Source organism: Hemicordylus capensis, chromosome 14 (genome assembly GCF_027244095.1).
Source record: "Hemicordylus capensis ecotype Gifberg chromosome 14, rHemCap1.1.pri, whole genome shotgun sequence".
Lineage (NCBI taxonomy): Eukaryota > Metazoa > Chordata > Lepidosauria > Squamata > Cordylidae > Hemicordylus > Hemicordylus capensis.
The window spans coordinates 8,142,366-8,158,818 of record NC_069670.1 but is presented as its reverse complement, the minus strand read 5'-3'; the positions used below and the strand labels follow the sequence as shown (position 1 = coordinate 8,158,818).

The following is a 16,453-nucleotide window of genomic DNA, read 5'->3' as shown; positions in this document are numbered from 1 at the left end:
GTGAGGAACTGTGGGGTGAAACCTGCATGAACTGGAGAGAGAGAGAGCGCATGTGTGTGTGAGCAGTAGCTCTGCTGTTAGCCACGATGGAGTGCAGGTGATGTATAGTGAAATACTAACTGAATTGCACCGCTTGAGATGGGGAAGACAGGTGGGGGCCCTGCTTGTGAGCTTCCAAGTGCTGTGGCAGGCAGGCTGGACGCTGGAGCAGACACACACCCCAGGACTCCTTCCCTGCTCTTTGCCTCCAAGCCCCGGGCTTCTTCCTCTTGCCGCTTCACAAAGGTTCTCACAGCAGCTTGGCTCCGGCCTTTCCCAGCACTCCTTTATTGGGGATGCCCGGCCCTCCATCAAGAGGGGGGAGCCACACCCGGAAGGCACCCTTCCTTGGCAAAAACCCAGGCGGGGGCTCTGCTGCTTGGCCCCCTGCAAGGCAGGCGCCCGGGGAGGCCCAGAGCAGAGCCCCCTTCATTCTGCCTTCCGCTGTTTCCGCTTTGCTTTCCGCCGCTTCCCCCCACAGCTGCCCCGGTCAGTCCGTGGGTCCGGCAGCTCGGCACTCTCCCCCAGCAGTTCCTCCTCCTGCTGCTGCTGCTGCTTCCTCTTCCTCTTCTTCCTCGCCCCCTCGCCGAGCCCAGCCTCAAGGCCTCCCCGCTCCGCGTGGCACTGCTGCTGCTTCTGCTTCTTGGCTTCCTTCCGTCTCCCAGCCAGGCGGCCCTTCTCCGAGGCAGAGGCCAGCTGCTCCAGCTCCTCCTCCTCCTCCTGGCGGCTGCGGCTGGCCAAGAAAGCCTTCTCCTGCTCTTCCAAGCGGGCCAACTTGGCACTCATCATCAAGCCATGCCGGGCTCCCCTGGGAGGTCCAAAAGCACACGGGGGCATCTCACAACAAGGCAAAACCCAAACCCTACTCCAGGGCAGGGGCAGGCAACCTTGGCTGTGCAGCTGTCGGAACTACAACTCCCATCATCCCCAGCCCCAACCGATCCCCACAAGAGGACGGCAGGCGTGACTTGTCCCCCTAGCTAAGCAGGGCCTGCCCTGGTTGCATGCGGAAGGGAGGCTAGAAGTGTGAGCAGCAGCACTGTGAGAGATTCCCCTTCTGGGGTAATGGGGCCACTCTGGGAAGAGCATCGAGGTCCCAAGTTCTCTCCCCAGCGGCAGCCTCTCCAAGAGAGAGCCGAGAGAGAAACTCCTGCCGGCAACCTGGGAGAAGCCGCTGCTGCCAGTCTGGGTAGGCAATACTGAGCGAGAGGGACCAAGGGTCTGACTCAGTCTATGGCAGCTTCCTCTGTTCCTAGTTCAACCCCAGCTGGGGAGCCAAGGCTGCCATGAGGGCTGCCCGAGCACTCTTGCACTGGAGGGAGGGGACCCTGGTGCCCTTTCCCCATCCGCGTTCTGGCCCCTCCCTCTCTCTGCCTCCACCGCCGGGGTCAGCAAGCGGCAGCCACTGGCCCAGTTGCCTGAGCCCCACTGTTCTCTCCCTCCTTGAGGAAACCGCCCCTGCAGAGCAGGTGGGACGGAGAGGCCGAGGAAAGCCCCCAGTCCTCGAGACGGCAGCCTCCCCTGGGAACGGGGGGTGCCCCCACCCGCCAGCCCCAACAGCGGCCCACTCACTTGTGGGCCGTGCGTCCCCCGCAGGCTCGGACCAGCTCTTCATCGGTCAGCCTGGGGGAGAAAGGAGAGGCCAGCCGTAAAGGAGGGGGCACAGCTCAGCGGCAACAGAGCCCCCCGCCTGCATCTCCCGGCATAGACCCACACTGAGCCGGACGGACTGCTGCATGCAAGAAGTCCCAGGTCCCGTCCCTGGCGGCATCTCCAGGGGAAGCAAGACTGCTGCCTGAAACTGTGGAGAGCTGCTGCCAGTCAGGGTAGAGCGTGCTGGGCTCGGGGGACCAAGGGCCAGGCTCAGTACAAGACGGCTGCCCAGCTCCAGCCAAGCACCCCCAGGCCCACCACTCACCTCCTGGCCGTGGACAGGTCCAGCTTCTCGTCTTCATCCTCTTCGCTGCTGCTGCTGCTGCTGCTGCTGCCGGAACAGGAAGGCGGCTCCAGCAGTTCCTCCCCACTGGCCGTCAGCGTGGCTGCCTGGGGGGTGAGGGGGGAGGAGAGTTCGGATACAGAGGCCCCCAACTGGCCTGGGAGGACGGGGCGATCCGTGGCTCCCAGTCTGAGGGCCACAGGCCACCTCCAGCCCCAGGGGCAGGAGAGAGGGCAGAGCCTTCCACTGTGGGGCTCGAGGGCCCTCCTTGGGCCTGACCCAGGCGGTGCCAGTGGGAAAGGGAGACTTGGCCATCGTCGGGGTGGGGTTGGTCATGCCTCCAGCCAGGCCAAGTAGCCGCCTGCAAGCCCCAAGTCACTAGAGGTGGCCTTGCCGGGTCAGCCCAAAGGGACTACAAAGCCCAGCCTCCTGTTTCCCACAGGGGCAGACAAGATGCCCCCGGGAAGCCCAGAGGCGGGACGTGCCGGCCACAAGCCTTTTCCTGCTGCTCCCCAGCAGCTGTGATTCAGGGGTAGACCACCTCTGAACAGGGAGGTTTCACTCGGGAACCCTGGAAGAATGCAAGGCGAGACCAAGGCTGGGCCCAGTGTTCCCTCGAAGGCGTGCGTGTTTGTGTGCCCACTCTCACACGTTTTTGGATGTCCGCTCAGCTCATTTTGGATCCTGCTCGGGCTGGGTCATGAAGGGCCCCCTCTGAAAGCACATGCTGTGCACACGCTGCCTTGACCCTGCCGCCCAGAACAAAACTCATTCCGCACACAGGTGAAAAAAATAGTCCAGCAGCCTCTCTCCACAAAAGACACGTCAACAACAGCTTGCCCCAGCAACTTGTAGGCTCACTGGGGCAGAGACCACAGGTGGCACTACTACCTTCACGAAGCGGCCATACAGCATATTCTTGGCCCCTTGCGCTTTACGAGGCTTTTGGTTGGTTATCGCACTGTCCTGCCCGGAGACCTGTTTCACCTTGACGCCATCCTAGAGAGGGAGGAAAGGAAGGAAGGAAAGGCATTCATTTTTGAAGCGCCATCCAGTCGGACTTCGGGGCCAATCACTGTATTTGGAGAAGAGCGCTGTTTCTCCCTGAGGCAGGGGTTGATGGGAGTGGTAGTCAGCCGCATCTGGGAATCCCTGCTGCCGGGAACCCCGCCCACAAGCACCCAAAACACTTCAGTACTCAGTTGCTGGAGACGAAAGGCAGGCCAGAGACGGGACCATCCTCGCTCTTGCAGGCTCCTCAGCCTTGCTGCGACTTTCCCGGCTTCTGCTCTCCAGCCCACCAGACGACGCCTGCTCTGAGGAGAACCGAGGCGGCCCCGGCCCCGCTCCGCAGGGGAAGGAGGATGCTGAACTCTCGGCAGCTGGGGTGGCAGCCACAACCCCAGAGTTTCATTTCTAGGCATGCCACCAGCGTCCCCTGCGACAGGGACTCCCGGATCTCATCGACTACAACTTCCAGCATCCCCAGCTCCAAAGATCTTTGGCGTGTGTGTGTGGGGGGGGGTGATGGGAGCTGTAGTCCACAACACCTGGGAATCCCATTTCAGTGGGCATTGCCTGCCCTTCGTCTCAGGATGGCCCGAGACCAGTCCACCGTGGGACTTGCAAGCTGACTGTCCCAGGTTCGCTCACTGGTGGCAGCGGCAGCATCTCCGGGTAGGGCTGGGAGAGACCCCTGCCTGGAACCCGGGAGAGCCGCTGCCAGTCAGTGTCGACAGGACTGAGCGAGCTGGACCAAGGGTCTGACTCTTCCTGCAGCTCTGCCCAGTGCCCTGCTTTTACCTGACCCGCCTCGACAGCGATGTTGGCAGCCGATGCGTTGAAGAGATGGTCCCACCAGTGGAAGGTGAACTGCTCCGCCGAGTTGTGACCCACCTGAGTCGGGAAGAGGCAGCCGTTACCAACCCAAACACCATCGCCCTCTGGCCCCTCCTCAGAACCACTGGACCCAAAGCCCGGTCCAAACAGAAAGGGGGCCCCCTGCCCACCCCTTAATGCACAACTGATAGCCATCTGGATTTTTATATCTCACTGCTTATTACTTTAAGAGGACGCTGCCTTCTTTGTCAACTCCACCACCTCTCAGGATCATCTGGGGAGGTCCGGCTGAGGTTGCCACCGGCTCAGTTGGTGGCAACTCAAATCTGGGCCTTTTCTAGAGCTGGCCCAGGACTCTGGAATGCGCTTCCTAACAAAAGTAGAGTGTCCCCTTCTCGGAATGTTTTTAAGTAGGTACTAAAAACGTACCTGTTTAGTCAGGCTTTTAATTTAGAGTTTTAAAGTTTCAGTTTTTAGAGTTATTGTATTTTAAATTGTTTTAATAATTATTTTAATGTTTTAATGGTTTTTATATTGTGAACCACCCAGGGACTTTTTGTATAGGGTGGTATATAAATGCACTAAAAACATAAAATAAATAAAATATTGGGAAAGAGATGACTTGTCCGCTGTGGCCAATTCTCTGCAACGTCCTGCAAGTCCTTTTAAAATAATAATTTTTTTAAAAAAAATAAGGTTGCTAGTCCTCAAGATAGGCTTGCTAGTGTGATGATGCATACAGGTCGGAAAGAGGAACCTATTATCCGGGGAGGGCCAGACCTCTGGGAAAGAAGAGGGCACCACGGGGCCACATTCAGGAGGACATAGAAGTGACTCAGATGAAGAGTGCACCACAATCCAAAAGTGCTAAAAGCCGCTGTGGCTGAGGATAGTGGGAGGTGTCGTCCAGCAAAAACTGGGGACCCCAGGTGCCTGTCTGGATGGATGGATGGATGGGAGGCAAGGCGTCCCTCCGTTCTGGGACCCCCAGTCGCCCCCAATCTCTTTTGGGCCACCAGCTGAAGTCCACAGCCCTGCTTACCCCGGCTGTGCCACACTTCACTTTGACTTTCAGGGCTTCCGAAATCCCGTTCTCTCGCTTGCCAAGTCCTTGACCTATATGGAAACAGAGTCTATTGTAAGGCGGGGGGGGGGGGGAGGACAAACAGAGGGAGCCCTTTCCCTTGGCTCTGGGTCTCTCCAAGAGGGCTCCCTGTTTTCCCTTTGAAAACCAGACACAAAGATGCAACTGGCGCTCCATCACAGGCGACATGCAGCGGGCACACAGGCAGGGAAGGAGGGATGCATGGCGAGGAATGCGCTACTCCGGAGCCTCGCAGCAGGGCGGGCATCCCACACCGCACGAGGCCTGTCTATGGCGACCACGGCAGCCGGCCAGCCCTGCTCTGCGGGCCGAGCTTGGCAGCGGACTCGCTGGTCTGCCCCCTCTGCTCAGCAGGGTCTGCCCTGGTTTGCATTTGAAAGGGAGCCTCCAAGCGAGCGGCGGCCTGCAGAGCGCCCTGCGCGCGGGCGAGAGGGAGAGAGAGAGCGGGGGGGGGGGGGCGAGCGGGCAGCAGGCAGCGGCGCCCCCCCCCCTCCTCCTCCGCCCCGCGCTTGCACCCGGCGGCGGGGACCCCCCCCCTTCCTCGAGTCCGGTTGCGAGTCCTCGGGGGCGTCTCTCGGGCTGGGGGCTCCTTCCTGCGCGCGCGCAGCCCCCCCCCCCCGACCCACCTCTCCTCCAGCCGTGGCGCGCCAGCTGCTCCTCCGCAAAGCGCAGCCCTTTGCTGCTGCTGCCGCTGCTGCTCTCCCCGCTCCGCCGCCGCGCCTCCATCCCGGCGGCAGCGCACGCTTGGCCCAGGCTAGCAGCAGCCGTGGCGCCGCCCCCTTGAGCGGAAGTGACGCAGGTCCGCCGCGAGGGATTGTGGGGGTCCTGCGTGCTGGAGGGTGTGTGTGCGCGCGCAGCCGCTTCTTCGCGCCCCCCCCCCCTCTGCGCCCGAGAAAACAAGAGAGAGAGACTCCTCCTCGCCAGCAGACAAGCCTGCCTGGAGCTGCGCGCGGCTTTTGGCCTTGGGAGAAGCCCCTCACCCCAGGGCCCACTTCCCCCCTTCCCCATGCTGGGCTGATGCTCCCCCTGTTTAAGGCAGCCGGGGCCAGGTGAGCTCCAAGTGCTTTCAGAAACGCATCTTCCTCTCACTGGAGATGTAATCGGGGCCTGCCGAAATGGCCCAGCAAAGCCCCCGAATTCAGCTTTAAAACTGAGCTGGATCCCATTTAAAAAGCAAGCAAGCTGCTAGTCCTTACGGGGTTGGCAAAGATAGCGGCCAGATACTGGAAGTGAAATCTAAGGAGCCAGAGGGGAAGGTTACATTGCCCCGTGAATGGCTTTGATGTCACTGGCCGTGATTGGGAAAAGCCCTGTTACTGTAATTAAAAACTGCAGAAAATAAAGACATCGCACACATTTCTCCATGCAGCTTGTCATTGCACAAAACCCTGATTTCCCCCCAACTGGGTGGATAGCTCCACAGGCAGCAGAGAACTGCAGTTATGTATGAGGGGTCGTCCCACAACCCCGGGAGCGCCTCTGGTTGGCCACCTGATATATATTCTGGCTAGCCCTTGGGGCGGCGGATGATGGGAGTTGTAGTGCAACAACTCTGAGAAGCCCTGGTCAGGAGAACCTTGGAGGGACTGAGCAGCAATGCCCCAGCACAGAGGCCTGCAACACACACTCCAAGCAAATGAATGCGCAGAACCTCACAGTGAGGGAGACAGATGGCTGTGTGCATTTTATTCCTGGATAAAAACAGTATGCAAATTCAGACGCAGACGCCACTGGGGGCGGCAGGGCTCTTGGGACGACACCCTGGGGCGGCCAGCAATTTAAACACCCTGAACTGAACAGAGAGGGGGGGAAGGGAAGGGAGATAAAAGGGGGAGGGGGAGAGAACTATCATCCATCGCTTTCCCCACGCATGAGGGACTCCCCACCATCCTCCAACTTTCTGTCCCTGCACATGCACGCATGCACACACCCTCCTCCTCCCCAGGGCTGCACTCCAAACTGGTCACATGTCAAGACCTGAATGTGAACTGAAAACCGGCCCGGGGGGGTGGGGGGAGAAGCCACATTAGAGATCATGTTCCGAGATGCATCGAGGAAGCAATGACATTCAAAAGGAGGCTTCTGAGGGAAACGGTGGAGCACGAGTCACGCTTTCGGCCCCCTGCAGCACTCCCGCTGCCGTTCTCAGGCTGAGGGCGGGCCCCCTGCCTCGACATCTGGACAGTCCATCAGCACTGAAGGAAAGCGGAGGGGCTGGAGGCGTTACAGCCAGGACGACAACCCTTGAGGGCCACCAGGCTTTCAACCGCACTTGCCCCTTCCTTAGCACTTCCAAGGAGAAATGCCTTTGGGCAGGGGGGATCCGGTACAGGCGGCACCTCGCAGCCGGCTGGAAGGAGGAGGGCAGAGCAGGCAAGTCGTGTGCGGTTCTCAGAGTCAGAAAACAAGCGAGTCCAACACAATCATGGGGGTGACCTAGAAGTAACACTTCCACTAACTAGAGGAGGAGGAGGAGCCTAATGGGGAGGGCGGGGCGGGGGAGGAAAGGGGCGACACATCTCAACATGGCCACTGAAGGAGAACCAGAATCCATGCGCAATGCAACTCGGAAAGCATCCGGGAGGGAGCGCGCAGCACAGAGGGGGCTGCCCCGGGCTCCAGTGTGCACATCGGCAGACTCCGAGGGAGGAGACGGCGGCCCCGGCCAGCAACTCCAGAGGTCCCTGGGGGTTGTGGACACCCCGTGGCGGACGGCGGGGAGCGTTAGGACGGCTGGGAGCCCAACAGTCTTTCGATGGCGGCGTTGATGTCTCCGCCGGTGGCGATGAGCGCCTGCAGGTTGGCCTCGCGGTTGATGAAGCCCATGGCCTGCAGCTGGTCGAGCTGCTGCTGGAAGCGGACCTCCGGGCTGGGCGCCTGCCGGGGCAGAGGAGCAGCGTGAGGCAGGACGCGGGACCCCCACGCCCTCTGCGTGGCTCCAGAGAAACCGATCTCCACTGAGGAAGCCGCCTTCGACCAAGTCGGCTCGCTCCAAACTGTCTGCCCAGACTGGCAGCAGCTCCGCCCTGTCTGGGAGATGCTGCTGCTGCTGCCGCCAGGGAGCCTGGGAGCTTTCTGCAGGCCAGCATGCAGGGGCCCTCCCCTTGGCTCTTACAGGGCTCCATCCAGTCCAGCGCCCTGTTCCCCCCCCCCAGCAGCCCACCCTAACCCTAACCCTAACCCTAACCCCACCCTCAAGCAGGAGATGAAGGCGCAGCCCCTCTCCTGGCCTGGCTCCCCTGAAGAGGCAGCCAGCAGCCCTCCGGGCAAGAGTAGCCCGGGCGCAAGCAGGGAGCTTCCAGCAAGGGGCCAGAGCTGAGAAGGGACTCCTGCCCACCCCCCTGGAGAGGCACTGCTGGGCGGCTGTAAGAGGGCGCAGCCAGTCAGCGGGGAGGACGTGGGGGCGACCTACTTGCGAGTTGGCGCCGGCCAGGAGCTGGATCATGTGCTGCATGAGCTGCTGGTGGGGGCTGCTGTCCCCGGCGGGAGAGGCACTGACAGGCGTCGACGTGGAGGACACCGGGGTCTCGGGGATGGCGCTCCCTGCGGCAGAGGAGGGCGGCGGCGGCACGACGACGCGCGGCGTTCCGAAAGTCCCGAGGCTGCGCCAGGAAGGACAGGGAGTTCACGGGAGGGCAGGGAGGAACGTGAGCCGAGGGGCTCCTTTGGGGTTTTCTAGCGCCAGAGATGGTTAATTGGGGAGACACCCAGATGAACTGGGCAGGACCTCCAGGGGGCCTCAAGCCGCCTTCCCAAATCTTTATGCTCTGACAAACCGAGAAGGAAAGCCCCGAGGCGGGAGTCCACCTTCCCTCGCCACCCAACGCCCGGGCCCCTGCAGACTCCTGGACACCCAGTGGAGAAGTTACTGTCACTGATGGGCCGCCTTTCAACAGAAAGGTCCCCAAAGAACTACACAGAAAAGTATCCGTGAAAAAGGCATGGCCCTGTCCCCAAAGGGCTCACAATCTAAATAACAGCAAGGCAGACCCCAGCAATAAATAGCCATGGGAAGGGTCAGGGGCTCCCCGCTTGCTAAACACAAGAGAACCTCCCCTTGGAAAGGTGCCTCTTGGCCCAGTCCACAGAGGAGGGCAAGATTCTTCCCCTTTGACTCTAACTAGGCGGGTGACCCATCCACCTCCTCTGGCTACCTGGCTCCCCCTTCCAGAGAGCCGGCTTGACACGAGGCACCCAGGGACCCCCTGCAGGCCAGAGCCGACGCCCGTGTTACCTGGGCACCAGTCCGGGGGCCTCTGTCTGCAGTGTCTGGAGCCCCTGTTGGATCTGCAGCAGGGCCTGCATGGCGCGAGGGTTGGTCAGGATCGAGAGAGAGTCCGGATTCTGCATCTGCGGGGAAGAAGAGGCCAGGGTGGGCCGCCAGCCACGCGGGGTCCGGAGGAAGCTGGGCATTCCCGTCCCCAGGCCGACGGGGGGCTTTGCGGCTCTCGCAGAGGCCTTGGCACCTCAATCCCTGGGGCTGGAGACGATGGACGTCTCAGTCCAACCCCGTCTGGGGACTCGCAGCCCCGGCCCTGCAGAGTGGGAGGCCCCTCCGGCAATGACGAGGCTTCTGACAGACACCCCCCCCCGCCTCATTTTGGCTCCCTGACTCGAGCAGTGGGCTGGGACTGGCTTCCTCTGCCTTCTCCACCCCTTGGCAGCCCCAACCCCACCCCGTACCTGCTGCAGGAAGGCAGGCAGCTGGAGACGCAGCTGCTCCTGGAGCGGAGGGTTGCCAGCAAAGAGGGGGACATTCACCATCATCTGCAAGGAAACCGAAGGGGAGAGTTGCTGCTGCCAGCCCAAGTCCTGCACAGCAAGGCAGTCCAGGCCAACGCGCTGCCCCGGGAAGCCAGCAGGGGCTTGTGGGGGGCCAGCCCCTCTTCAGCAGCGCCTGGGCTGAACCTCACGCTGCTCCCAGGGGAAGGATACGTTTACTACACACGGAGGGCGCCTCACTCCAAAAACAGGGCAGACCACAGCTCACAGCTGGTTCAAGAGCACACCTGCACACGCAAGAGGCCGGGGGGGGGGGTCGCTCTATCAGCGGCAGGTTTGGGAACGCTCTGCTAGAAGCAGCCAGCCAGCTGAGAAGGCCTGCTGTCTCCGTGAGGCCCCTCCCTCCTCCTCTGCTCTCCAAGCCCCGTGGACTCGGCCGCGGGCCGTACTCACTTGTGCTGCGAGGTCGGGGTTCTGGGCCAGCGTCTGCATCATGGTGCGCATGTACGGGGCGGAGACCACGTTCTGCATGAGCTGGGGGCTCTCCGAGATCTGCTGTAGGAGGCCCTGCATCTCTGGGCTACTGAACATCCCTGGAGCCACGCAGGGCAGAGAGAAGACCACACTGGAAAAACTTTGGAAATACAGAAGGACCTGTGACCCACAGGGGGGCCACTCTCTGCTACAGAACGAGGCATTGTGGCAATGGGAAGGGGGCGGAGTTCAGGTTCCTGGTTTAGGCTGGAAAGGGGCTGAAAAGGACCCTAAGAACCATGCTCTGCAGGTCCCCAGCAATGCCCCCCAGAAGTACAAAACCTGCCATTTTCCTGCCATTTTTCACAGATATGCAATTTTTCACACATATATATTTTTAAATATATATAGGCTCCTTTTTTCAAAATGGCAGCTGGAAACAACCACTCTTTACTACCATCTGCCGGGTGCGTCCCACCATGAAGCAAGAGAAGGAGAGAGCTTGTGCAGGAGGAAGAGACACAGAGGCTAAGAGTTAAATGGGATCACCCTTTGCACAGAAATGGCCCTGTTTGGCTGGGGAACTGTCAAAACAGGAGCCGGAGTTCAGAGGCAGAACAAGCGTTTTCTTCTTCAGCCTGAAGAGATTCACATCTAAAAAGGACGCTTCCCATCCAAGCGCTACCCCAAATCCCCCACTGCCTGGCAGAAGGCAGGAGCCGCCCGATGCTTGAACGCACATGTTCAACGCAAGCAGCGCCGTCGCATCTGGCGCAACTGCCACACTCCCCAAATCCAAACGCAGCACCTTCAACCAAGGCCGGCTGGAGCCTCCAGAAAAGTGACCCGAGCCAATGCAGCCCATGAGAGGCGCCCCTCAGGGCCCGACCTACTCCCCCCGCGTGGCACATACCAGTCCCAAGGCTGGCTGCGTTGACCCCCAGAGGGTTGGACACGGTGGGTGTGCTTTGGCTCGTGACCGGCCCAGGGCTCCCTTCGCTGCCGGGGGCCTGGCTCTGAGACGTGGGCGACGGGCTCCAGGGGTTGGGCAAGGGCTCCCGGTTCTCCGTCCGCAGAGGCTGCGCGTTCGAGGTGTCTGAACTCCCCGCCAGGGCAGAGAAGGGGTTGTTGCCAAACTAGAGGGAGAAGACATTGCTGGATCAGCCACTTGGCAAACTCTCCGCCTAGCCGAGCCCTGCCTCCTAGGCGTAGAGATGGATCTGCCTGCATGCGCAAGCTTGCCCAGTGCCTTCGAGGAGTCCTGCACCTGTGGCTCTGGTTGCTGCTGGTCCTGTTTGTCAAGCAGCCAGCTGGGGCCTCGCCTACCTGCTCCCTGGCAGCGCTGAACATGGGCTCCTGGATATCCGTGTACATGCGGCGCAAGGCGTTGTACCCTCCCGGGATGCTCTCCAGGTTGCTCAGGGCACGGTCCTGGTTGCGCATCATCTCTTGCATCATGGCCGGGTTGCGGGCCAGCTCCATGGTCTGGGGAGAGGAGGAGGAGGAGCAGAGAGCTCTGGGCAACCCCCTTGGAACAGAGGCCAGCTCAGTCCCAAGGGCAGGAAGCCCCCACTGTGCCGCTGGAAGGAACAGCACAGGCATGGCAAAGAATTCCATGCACTGGATGCATGAGCCAGCCTGTCCGGATGCCTGGCCAAACGAGGCAGCCGTGGAGCCTGGAAGGCACAAGGCCAAGTGGGCTCTGGAAGGACGCCGGGGCGTCGCGAGCTTCTCGAGATGGGGTCTGTGGTGCAGTGAGAAGCAAGCCAAAGCCCAGCCTTCCCTAACCAGCAAAAGGGGAAGAGGAGCAGAAGCAGAGACTGTGGCAAATGCTGCTGAGAGGAAAGCAACATTGTGCCCTCTCAGACACTCAAGATGGGCTTGCTGTGCTTAAAACAGCAAAGGCCAGTAGTCTGAAGCATTTTCAGGCCGGAAGAAATCAGCAAGAACGAGGAAGAGGAGGGAACGAGCGGGCATGAGGAAGCACCAGCCCTGGGGGCTAAGTGCAATGCCGATCTCAAGCCACCAGGGTCAGGAACGTCACTCGGGTTTGCGACGCAGCCCAAGCTGACTGACCGGGTTTTGCAGAAACCCCAAATCCGTAGTTTGCCGTGGGGGGCTGCCAACCGCAGGGTGTCCCAATGTCCAAATAAATAACCCTGGAGACGGGAGTGCCGCATGGGTGGGGAAGGAAGGCCTGGCCCTGGCGGGACGTCTGCCCGGGGCCGCGCCTCAAGACCGCCCGAGGCAGCAAGAGGGACCGGGGGGGGGGGTGCTGGAGCCCACCTGGCGCATGAGCTCCGGGTTGTTCAGCATGTGGCTGATCTCGGGGTTGCGCTCCATCAGCTGCTGCATCTGGGGGTTGGCCATGATCATCTGCCTCATGAAGTCTGGGTTGGACATCATGCTCTGGACCAGTGGGTTCTCCATGATCTGAGAGAGCATCTCCGGGTTGGACATCAGCTGCCGCTGCATCTGCTGCTGGAGCTCCATGAAGTTGGCCGAGCCCATCCCCAGGTGGCCCAGCCCAGCGATGCCCCCAAAGCCGGCTGTGGGAGGAAGGGCGGGGGGAGGGCAGTGGGTCAAGAGAGCCCCTGGGGAGGAGCGGGCGGCTTGCTCTTGGCGGGCATGCCAGCCGGCCTCTCGGGGCTCTGTGGGACAAAGGACCCCTGTGCTCCCCCCCCCATCCCTGCCCACTGGAGCAGAGCTTGCTGGGAAAGCAAGCTGGGCTAGAGCAGAGGCTGGCAACCCATCCAGACCGTGGGGGACGGAGGCAGGATGTCCCCTCCAAGGGCCCCCCCCTCCTCCAAGGGCCCCCCCTGCCCAAGAGGTGCTCAAGCCCAAAGCGCAGCAAGGACCTCGGCACCCAGCTCAGGGGGGCTCCCCAGCATTCCGGTGTGGGGCCCTTCGGCTCGTAGGCCCCAAATACTCACACAAGATGGAGGTGGCGCCGCTGGGGGCTCCTTCTGCTGCCGGGCCCGGGGGGGCTCCCAAGCCGCTGCTCCTCCGGCTGGTGCTCCCAGCTTCGGAGAGTGTGCTGCTAGACGTGGACGGCAGAGGGGGGGCCGCAGGAGCGGCGGGAGCTGCAGTGGGGGCGGGAGGAGCAGCAGCAGCAGCAGGAGCTGGGGTGGGTGGAGGAGCGGCGGTGGGAGGAGAGGAAGCCGTGGCCACCACTGAAGGATCCTGAGCCCTGCAGAGGAAGCCAAAGGGCCGGGGAGAGATGATGATGGCGCCATCCGCTGGGCAAAGGAGGGAGCGGTCATGGTCCTCCTGACAGGGGAGGGGACTAGCCCTAGAGCTACCCCCTTCCTGATTATGTATTTATTATCTATGTATTACATTTCTAGAGCACCCCATCCAAAGGCTTTGGGTGGTGCACAACAAGTTTAAAAGGACGTAACAACACACACCATTTAAGACACACTGCTTAAAACAATATAAGATCAATTTTAACACAATTGAAAACCATTTAAAATACTTTAAAACAATTTCTTAAAAATTCTCTTTAAGGCCGACAGCGAGCCTAAACTACGGCTATCTGCCAGGAGCACATGCCATAGGCCAGGAGCAGCTACCGAGAAGGCCCAGTTCCGAGACATCTCCAGACGTACCGGGGGCAACTGGAGACTGACCTTACACTCACATGCACTGAACAGCTAGGCCAATGGGTGGGGCGTGGGGATAGAATTAGGCAAACTAGAGACAATCACCAAGCCAAAGGGTGGTTTCTTTGAACAAAGGGCTGAGGGCCTGGATTTAAAAGGAGTGAGGCGGGAAGAGAGGTTGCCCCCACCCCCACACAGCCAAACCAAAAGGCAGTAAACTAGCCTAACCTTCCCGCTTCTATTCCAGGAGCCGAGTCTCCAGCTCTCAATAGGCAGGCTGACTCCTCCTCCTCAGAGTTAAATGTCCCTGCAACACAGCAGGCACGCCTGGGGGCAGGGCTCAGCCAGTCCCTGCAGAGCTGGGCAAGGCATCCAAGGCTTTGCTTGCAACTTTTGCAAAACCAAATGAAAGGAACTGCAGAACACAGTTGCGGGGGAGTCCCAGCAGGAGAAATGGCATGCCCTCAACCCCTGCCTGTAGGCTTCCAGCAGCATCTGGTGGGCCACTGTGCCAAACAGGATGCTGGGCTAGATGGGCCTCCTTGGGCCTGATCCAGCAGGGCTGTTCTGATGTTCTTAACAGAAAGTATTTTTACAGTTCCTAAATGTTTGCCAAGATTCCGATGGGAGAAGCTACCCAAGCAATAGTCACCTAGGCCACTGGGGCAGGAGACCTCGGGAGGAAGAACGGTCTAGCATCAGACTAGAGGCAGGCAAACGGTGGGGTGTGAAAGGCTGTAGAAAGTGGCCTGCCCGGGAGGGCTGCTGCTCTAACTGGTGCCACCTGCAGAGAAGCCCTGGCTGGTGACAAGCACCAGCGATTCAAAAAACCTGCTGATGCAGGAAGAGGAAAGCCAGCCTGTGGGGAAAGCCAGCACTATACATCCTTGGCAAAGTTCTGTGCTGGCAGCTTAAGTGGATTTCGAGAAGCTCTTACTTCTGGGGCGTTTTGATCACCAGATGCACGGTCAGGCCATCCTTGATCCCATGTTGATTCAGTGTATCCCCGTCCTTCAGAATCTTCCCAGCAAAGATCAGAACCAGCTGATCCTGTTTGGCTTTGAACCGCCTGGAGATTTCTTCCTTGAACTGGAAATGGAAGCAAGAGGTGGTCAGGATTCCTCCAGGCAGAAAGGGAGGGTTCAAGCATGGGGCTCCTCAGTTGGTACTCTCCCCTGCCAGCACCCTGCTCCAGGCCCTTCCTACCTTTATCCCTATTGGCTGATGGTGCATTCAGTCCCCTGACTCCCTCTCCCACCTGCCTAAGAAAAACCCCTCTTGAGCACCTGTTGAGCACCCCCCCCCCCCACACACACACACAAGCACTACCCTTACATCTTTTTCACTCTCTCCCAGTCTCCTCTTTGCCCCCAGATGGCTTTGATTGGTAAATCTGGTGTGTGTTTGTGGGGGGAGAGGGATGGATCAGCACTCATCACTAGAAAGGGATGAAGGAGCCTCTCTGGCAGAATGGCTCCCTGGCAGCCCCCTCCTCATCCTGCCCACCTGGGAAGAGCTGAGAGAGAGAGAGACCAGCCTGCCTTCCGCCTTGGAGAAGCCGCTGCCCATCTGGGAAGACAATCCTGAGCTAAAGGAACCAAGCGGCTGACTCGGGATAGAGTAGCTGCCTGTGTCCCTAAGATCCCCGAGATCCCCAGCGGGGAGGAGCCTTCCGGGCACCAGCGGCACCCGCTCCCCCTTGCCCCCCATCCTCTGGGGCCTCCCAGCCCCCCACCCCGGGGCCACCCACTCCTCCTGCCCACCTCGCCCACCTCTTGGCTCCAGGCTGCTCTCCTCCCACCCCACCCCAATCCCATCTCACCCCATCCCTCTTTCCTGCAAACCTCTGTGAGAGGTGCTCGCTGGCTCTGGGTGCAGGGGGGTCTGTGAGGGGCCCCTCTGCCCACCGCGTGGCTCCCTCCCCTCCCCCGCGGTCTTCCCTGTCCAGCCCCCTCCCCAGCCCCCCTCCCTCCCTCCCTCCCTCCCCCAGCCCCCCTCCCTCTCCCGTCTCCCCCTCCCTCCCTCCCTCCCCCCCGCAGTGTCCCCCTCGGCCTCTGACCTCCCTGACGGAGGCGCGCTCGCCGGTGAGGATCTCCTCCTTGTCTTTGGGGGTCTTCACCGTCACCCGGATGAGGAGCCCGCTCCCCGCGGCGGCCCCCTCGCCGCCCCCGGCCAAGCCCGGCCCCCCACCGCCGCCGCCGCCTCCTTCTCCTCCTCCGCTGAGCTCCGCCATCTTGGCCGACCAGAGAGAGGGCGAGCCGGCGGCTGCGGCGGCCACCATAGAGACGGGCCAGGAAACCATGGCGACACTTCCGGCGTGCCGCGCGGAGCCATGGAGCCTGGCGGGGCTAGAGCGGCCCGCCCTCAGGCGGCTTCCGGCAGGCTACTCTGGAAACGGGGGTCTCTACGGGCCTCATTAATCATCACGACTGTCACGTTTGGGTTTCAGGAAAACGCCGGCGGCTAGTCGGCGTTTTGGCCGCAGCCTCGCTCATATTTGGCACCGCTCATATTTCCCGCGGCTCTATGGCGAAGCCGCCATCGCTCCTCCGCCCGCAACAGCGGCGGCGGGACAGGCAGGGAGGATTGAACTCTGGAGGGAGCTCCCATGAAGGCGGCCTGAAGAAGGAGCCGCTCCTCCTCCAAGATCTAGCAAGCAGTTAGAATCACCTCCCCATCATGACTTCCGGTTTAGAAGCGCTGGCTTCCGGTGCGAGAAGAAGGATAAATTGC

General features: G+C 60.9%; 2 protein-coding genes across 2 annotated transcripts; both read right to left on the bottom strand.

The window, feature by feature from the left end:
- Nucleotides 1-304: 304 nt before the first annotated feature.
- Nucleotides 305-5,721, bottom strand: GPATCH4 (G-patch domain containing 4). The gene is made up of 7 exons (XM_053278481.1): nt 5,546-5,721; nt 4,857-4,930; nt 3,779-3,871; nt 2,867-2,974; nt 1,958-2,082; nt 1,612-1,662; nt 305-847 (listed from the first exon to the last, which is right to left on the bottom strand). Exons 1-7 carry the CDS (start codon nt 5,643-5,645, stop codon nt 469-471), a joined length of 930 nt encoding a protein of 309 aa, XP_053134456.1. The 5' UTR covers nt 5,646-5,721; the 3' UTR covers nt 305-468.
- An 856-nt stretch (nt 5,722-6,577) lies between these two features.
- Nucleotides 6,578-16,415, bottom strand: UBQLN4 (ubiquilin 4). Its single transcript, XM_053278471.1, has 11 exons — nt 15,780-16,415; nt 14,658-14,809; nt 13,049-13,305; nt 12,402-12,664; nt 11,442-11,600; nt 11,029-11,251; nt 10,095-10,234; nt 9,603-9,686; nt 9,154-9,269; nt 8,332-8,521; nt 6,578-7,796 (listed from the first exon to the last, which is right to left on the bottom strand). The coding sequence occupies exons 1-11, from the start codon at nt 16,020-16,022 to the stop codon at nt 7,644-7,646; spliced, it is 1,980 nt and encodes a 659-aa protein (XP_053134446.1). The 5' UTR covers nt 16,023-16,415; the 3' UTR covers nt 6,578-7,643.
- Nucleotides 16,416-16,453: the final 38 nt, after the last annotated feature.

What these genes read in the sequence shown, in the direction of transcription:
- GPATCH4 (XM_053278481.1), bottom strand. Translation starts at nt 5,645, where the DNA reads ATGGAGGCGCGGCGGCGGAGCGGGGAGAGCAGCAGCGGCAGCAGCAGC. An exon ending in TGTATGGCCGCTTCGTGAAG is followed by an intron (nt 2,083 to 2,866) that starts GTAGTAGTGCCA and finishes CTCACCCCCCAG; the next exon opens with GCAGCCACGCTGACGGCCAG. An exon ending in GGGGGACGCACGGCCCACAA is followed by an intron (nt 848 to 1,611) that starts GTGAGTGGGCCG and finishes TGGACCTCCCAG; the next exon opens with GGGAGCCCGGCATGGCTTGA.
- UBQLN4 (XM_053278471.1), bottom strand. Translation starts at nt 16,022, where the DNA reads ATGGTTTCCTGGCCCGTCTCTATGGTGGCCGCCGCAGCCGCCGGCTCG. An exon ending in ACCCGGAGCTCATGCGCCAG is followed by an intron (nt 11,601 to 12,401) that starts GTGGGCTCCAGC and finishes TCCTCTCCCCAG; the next exon opens with ACCATGGAGCTGGCCCGCAA. An exon ending in TGGCCGGCGCCAACTCGCAA is followed by an intron (nt 7,797 to 8,331) that starts GTAGGTCGCCCC and finishes CTGCCCCGGCAG; the next exon opens with GCGCCCAGCCCGGAGGTCCG.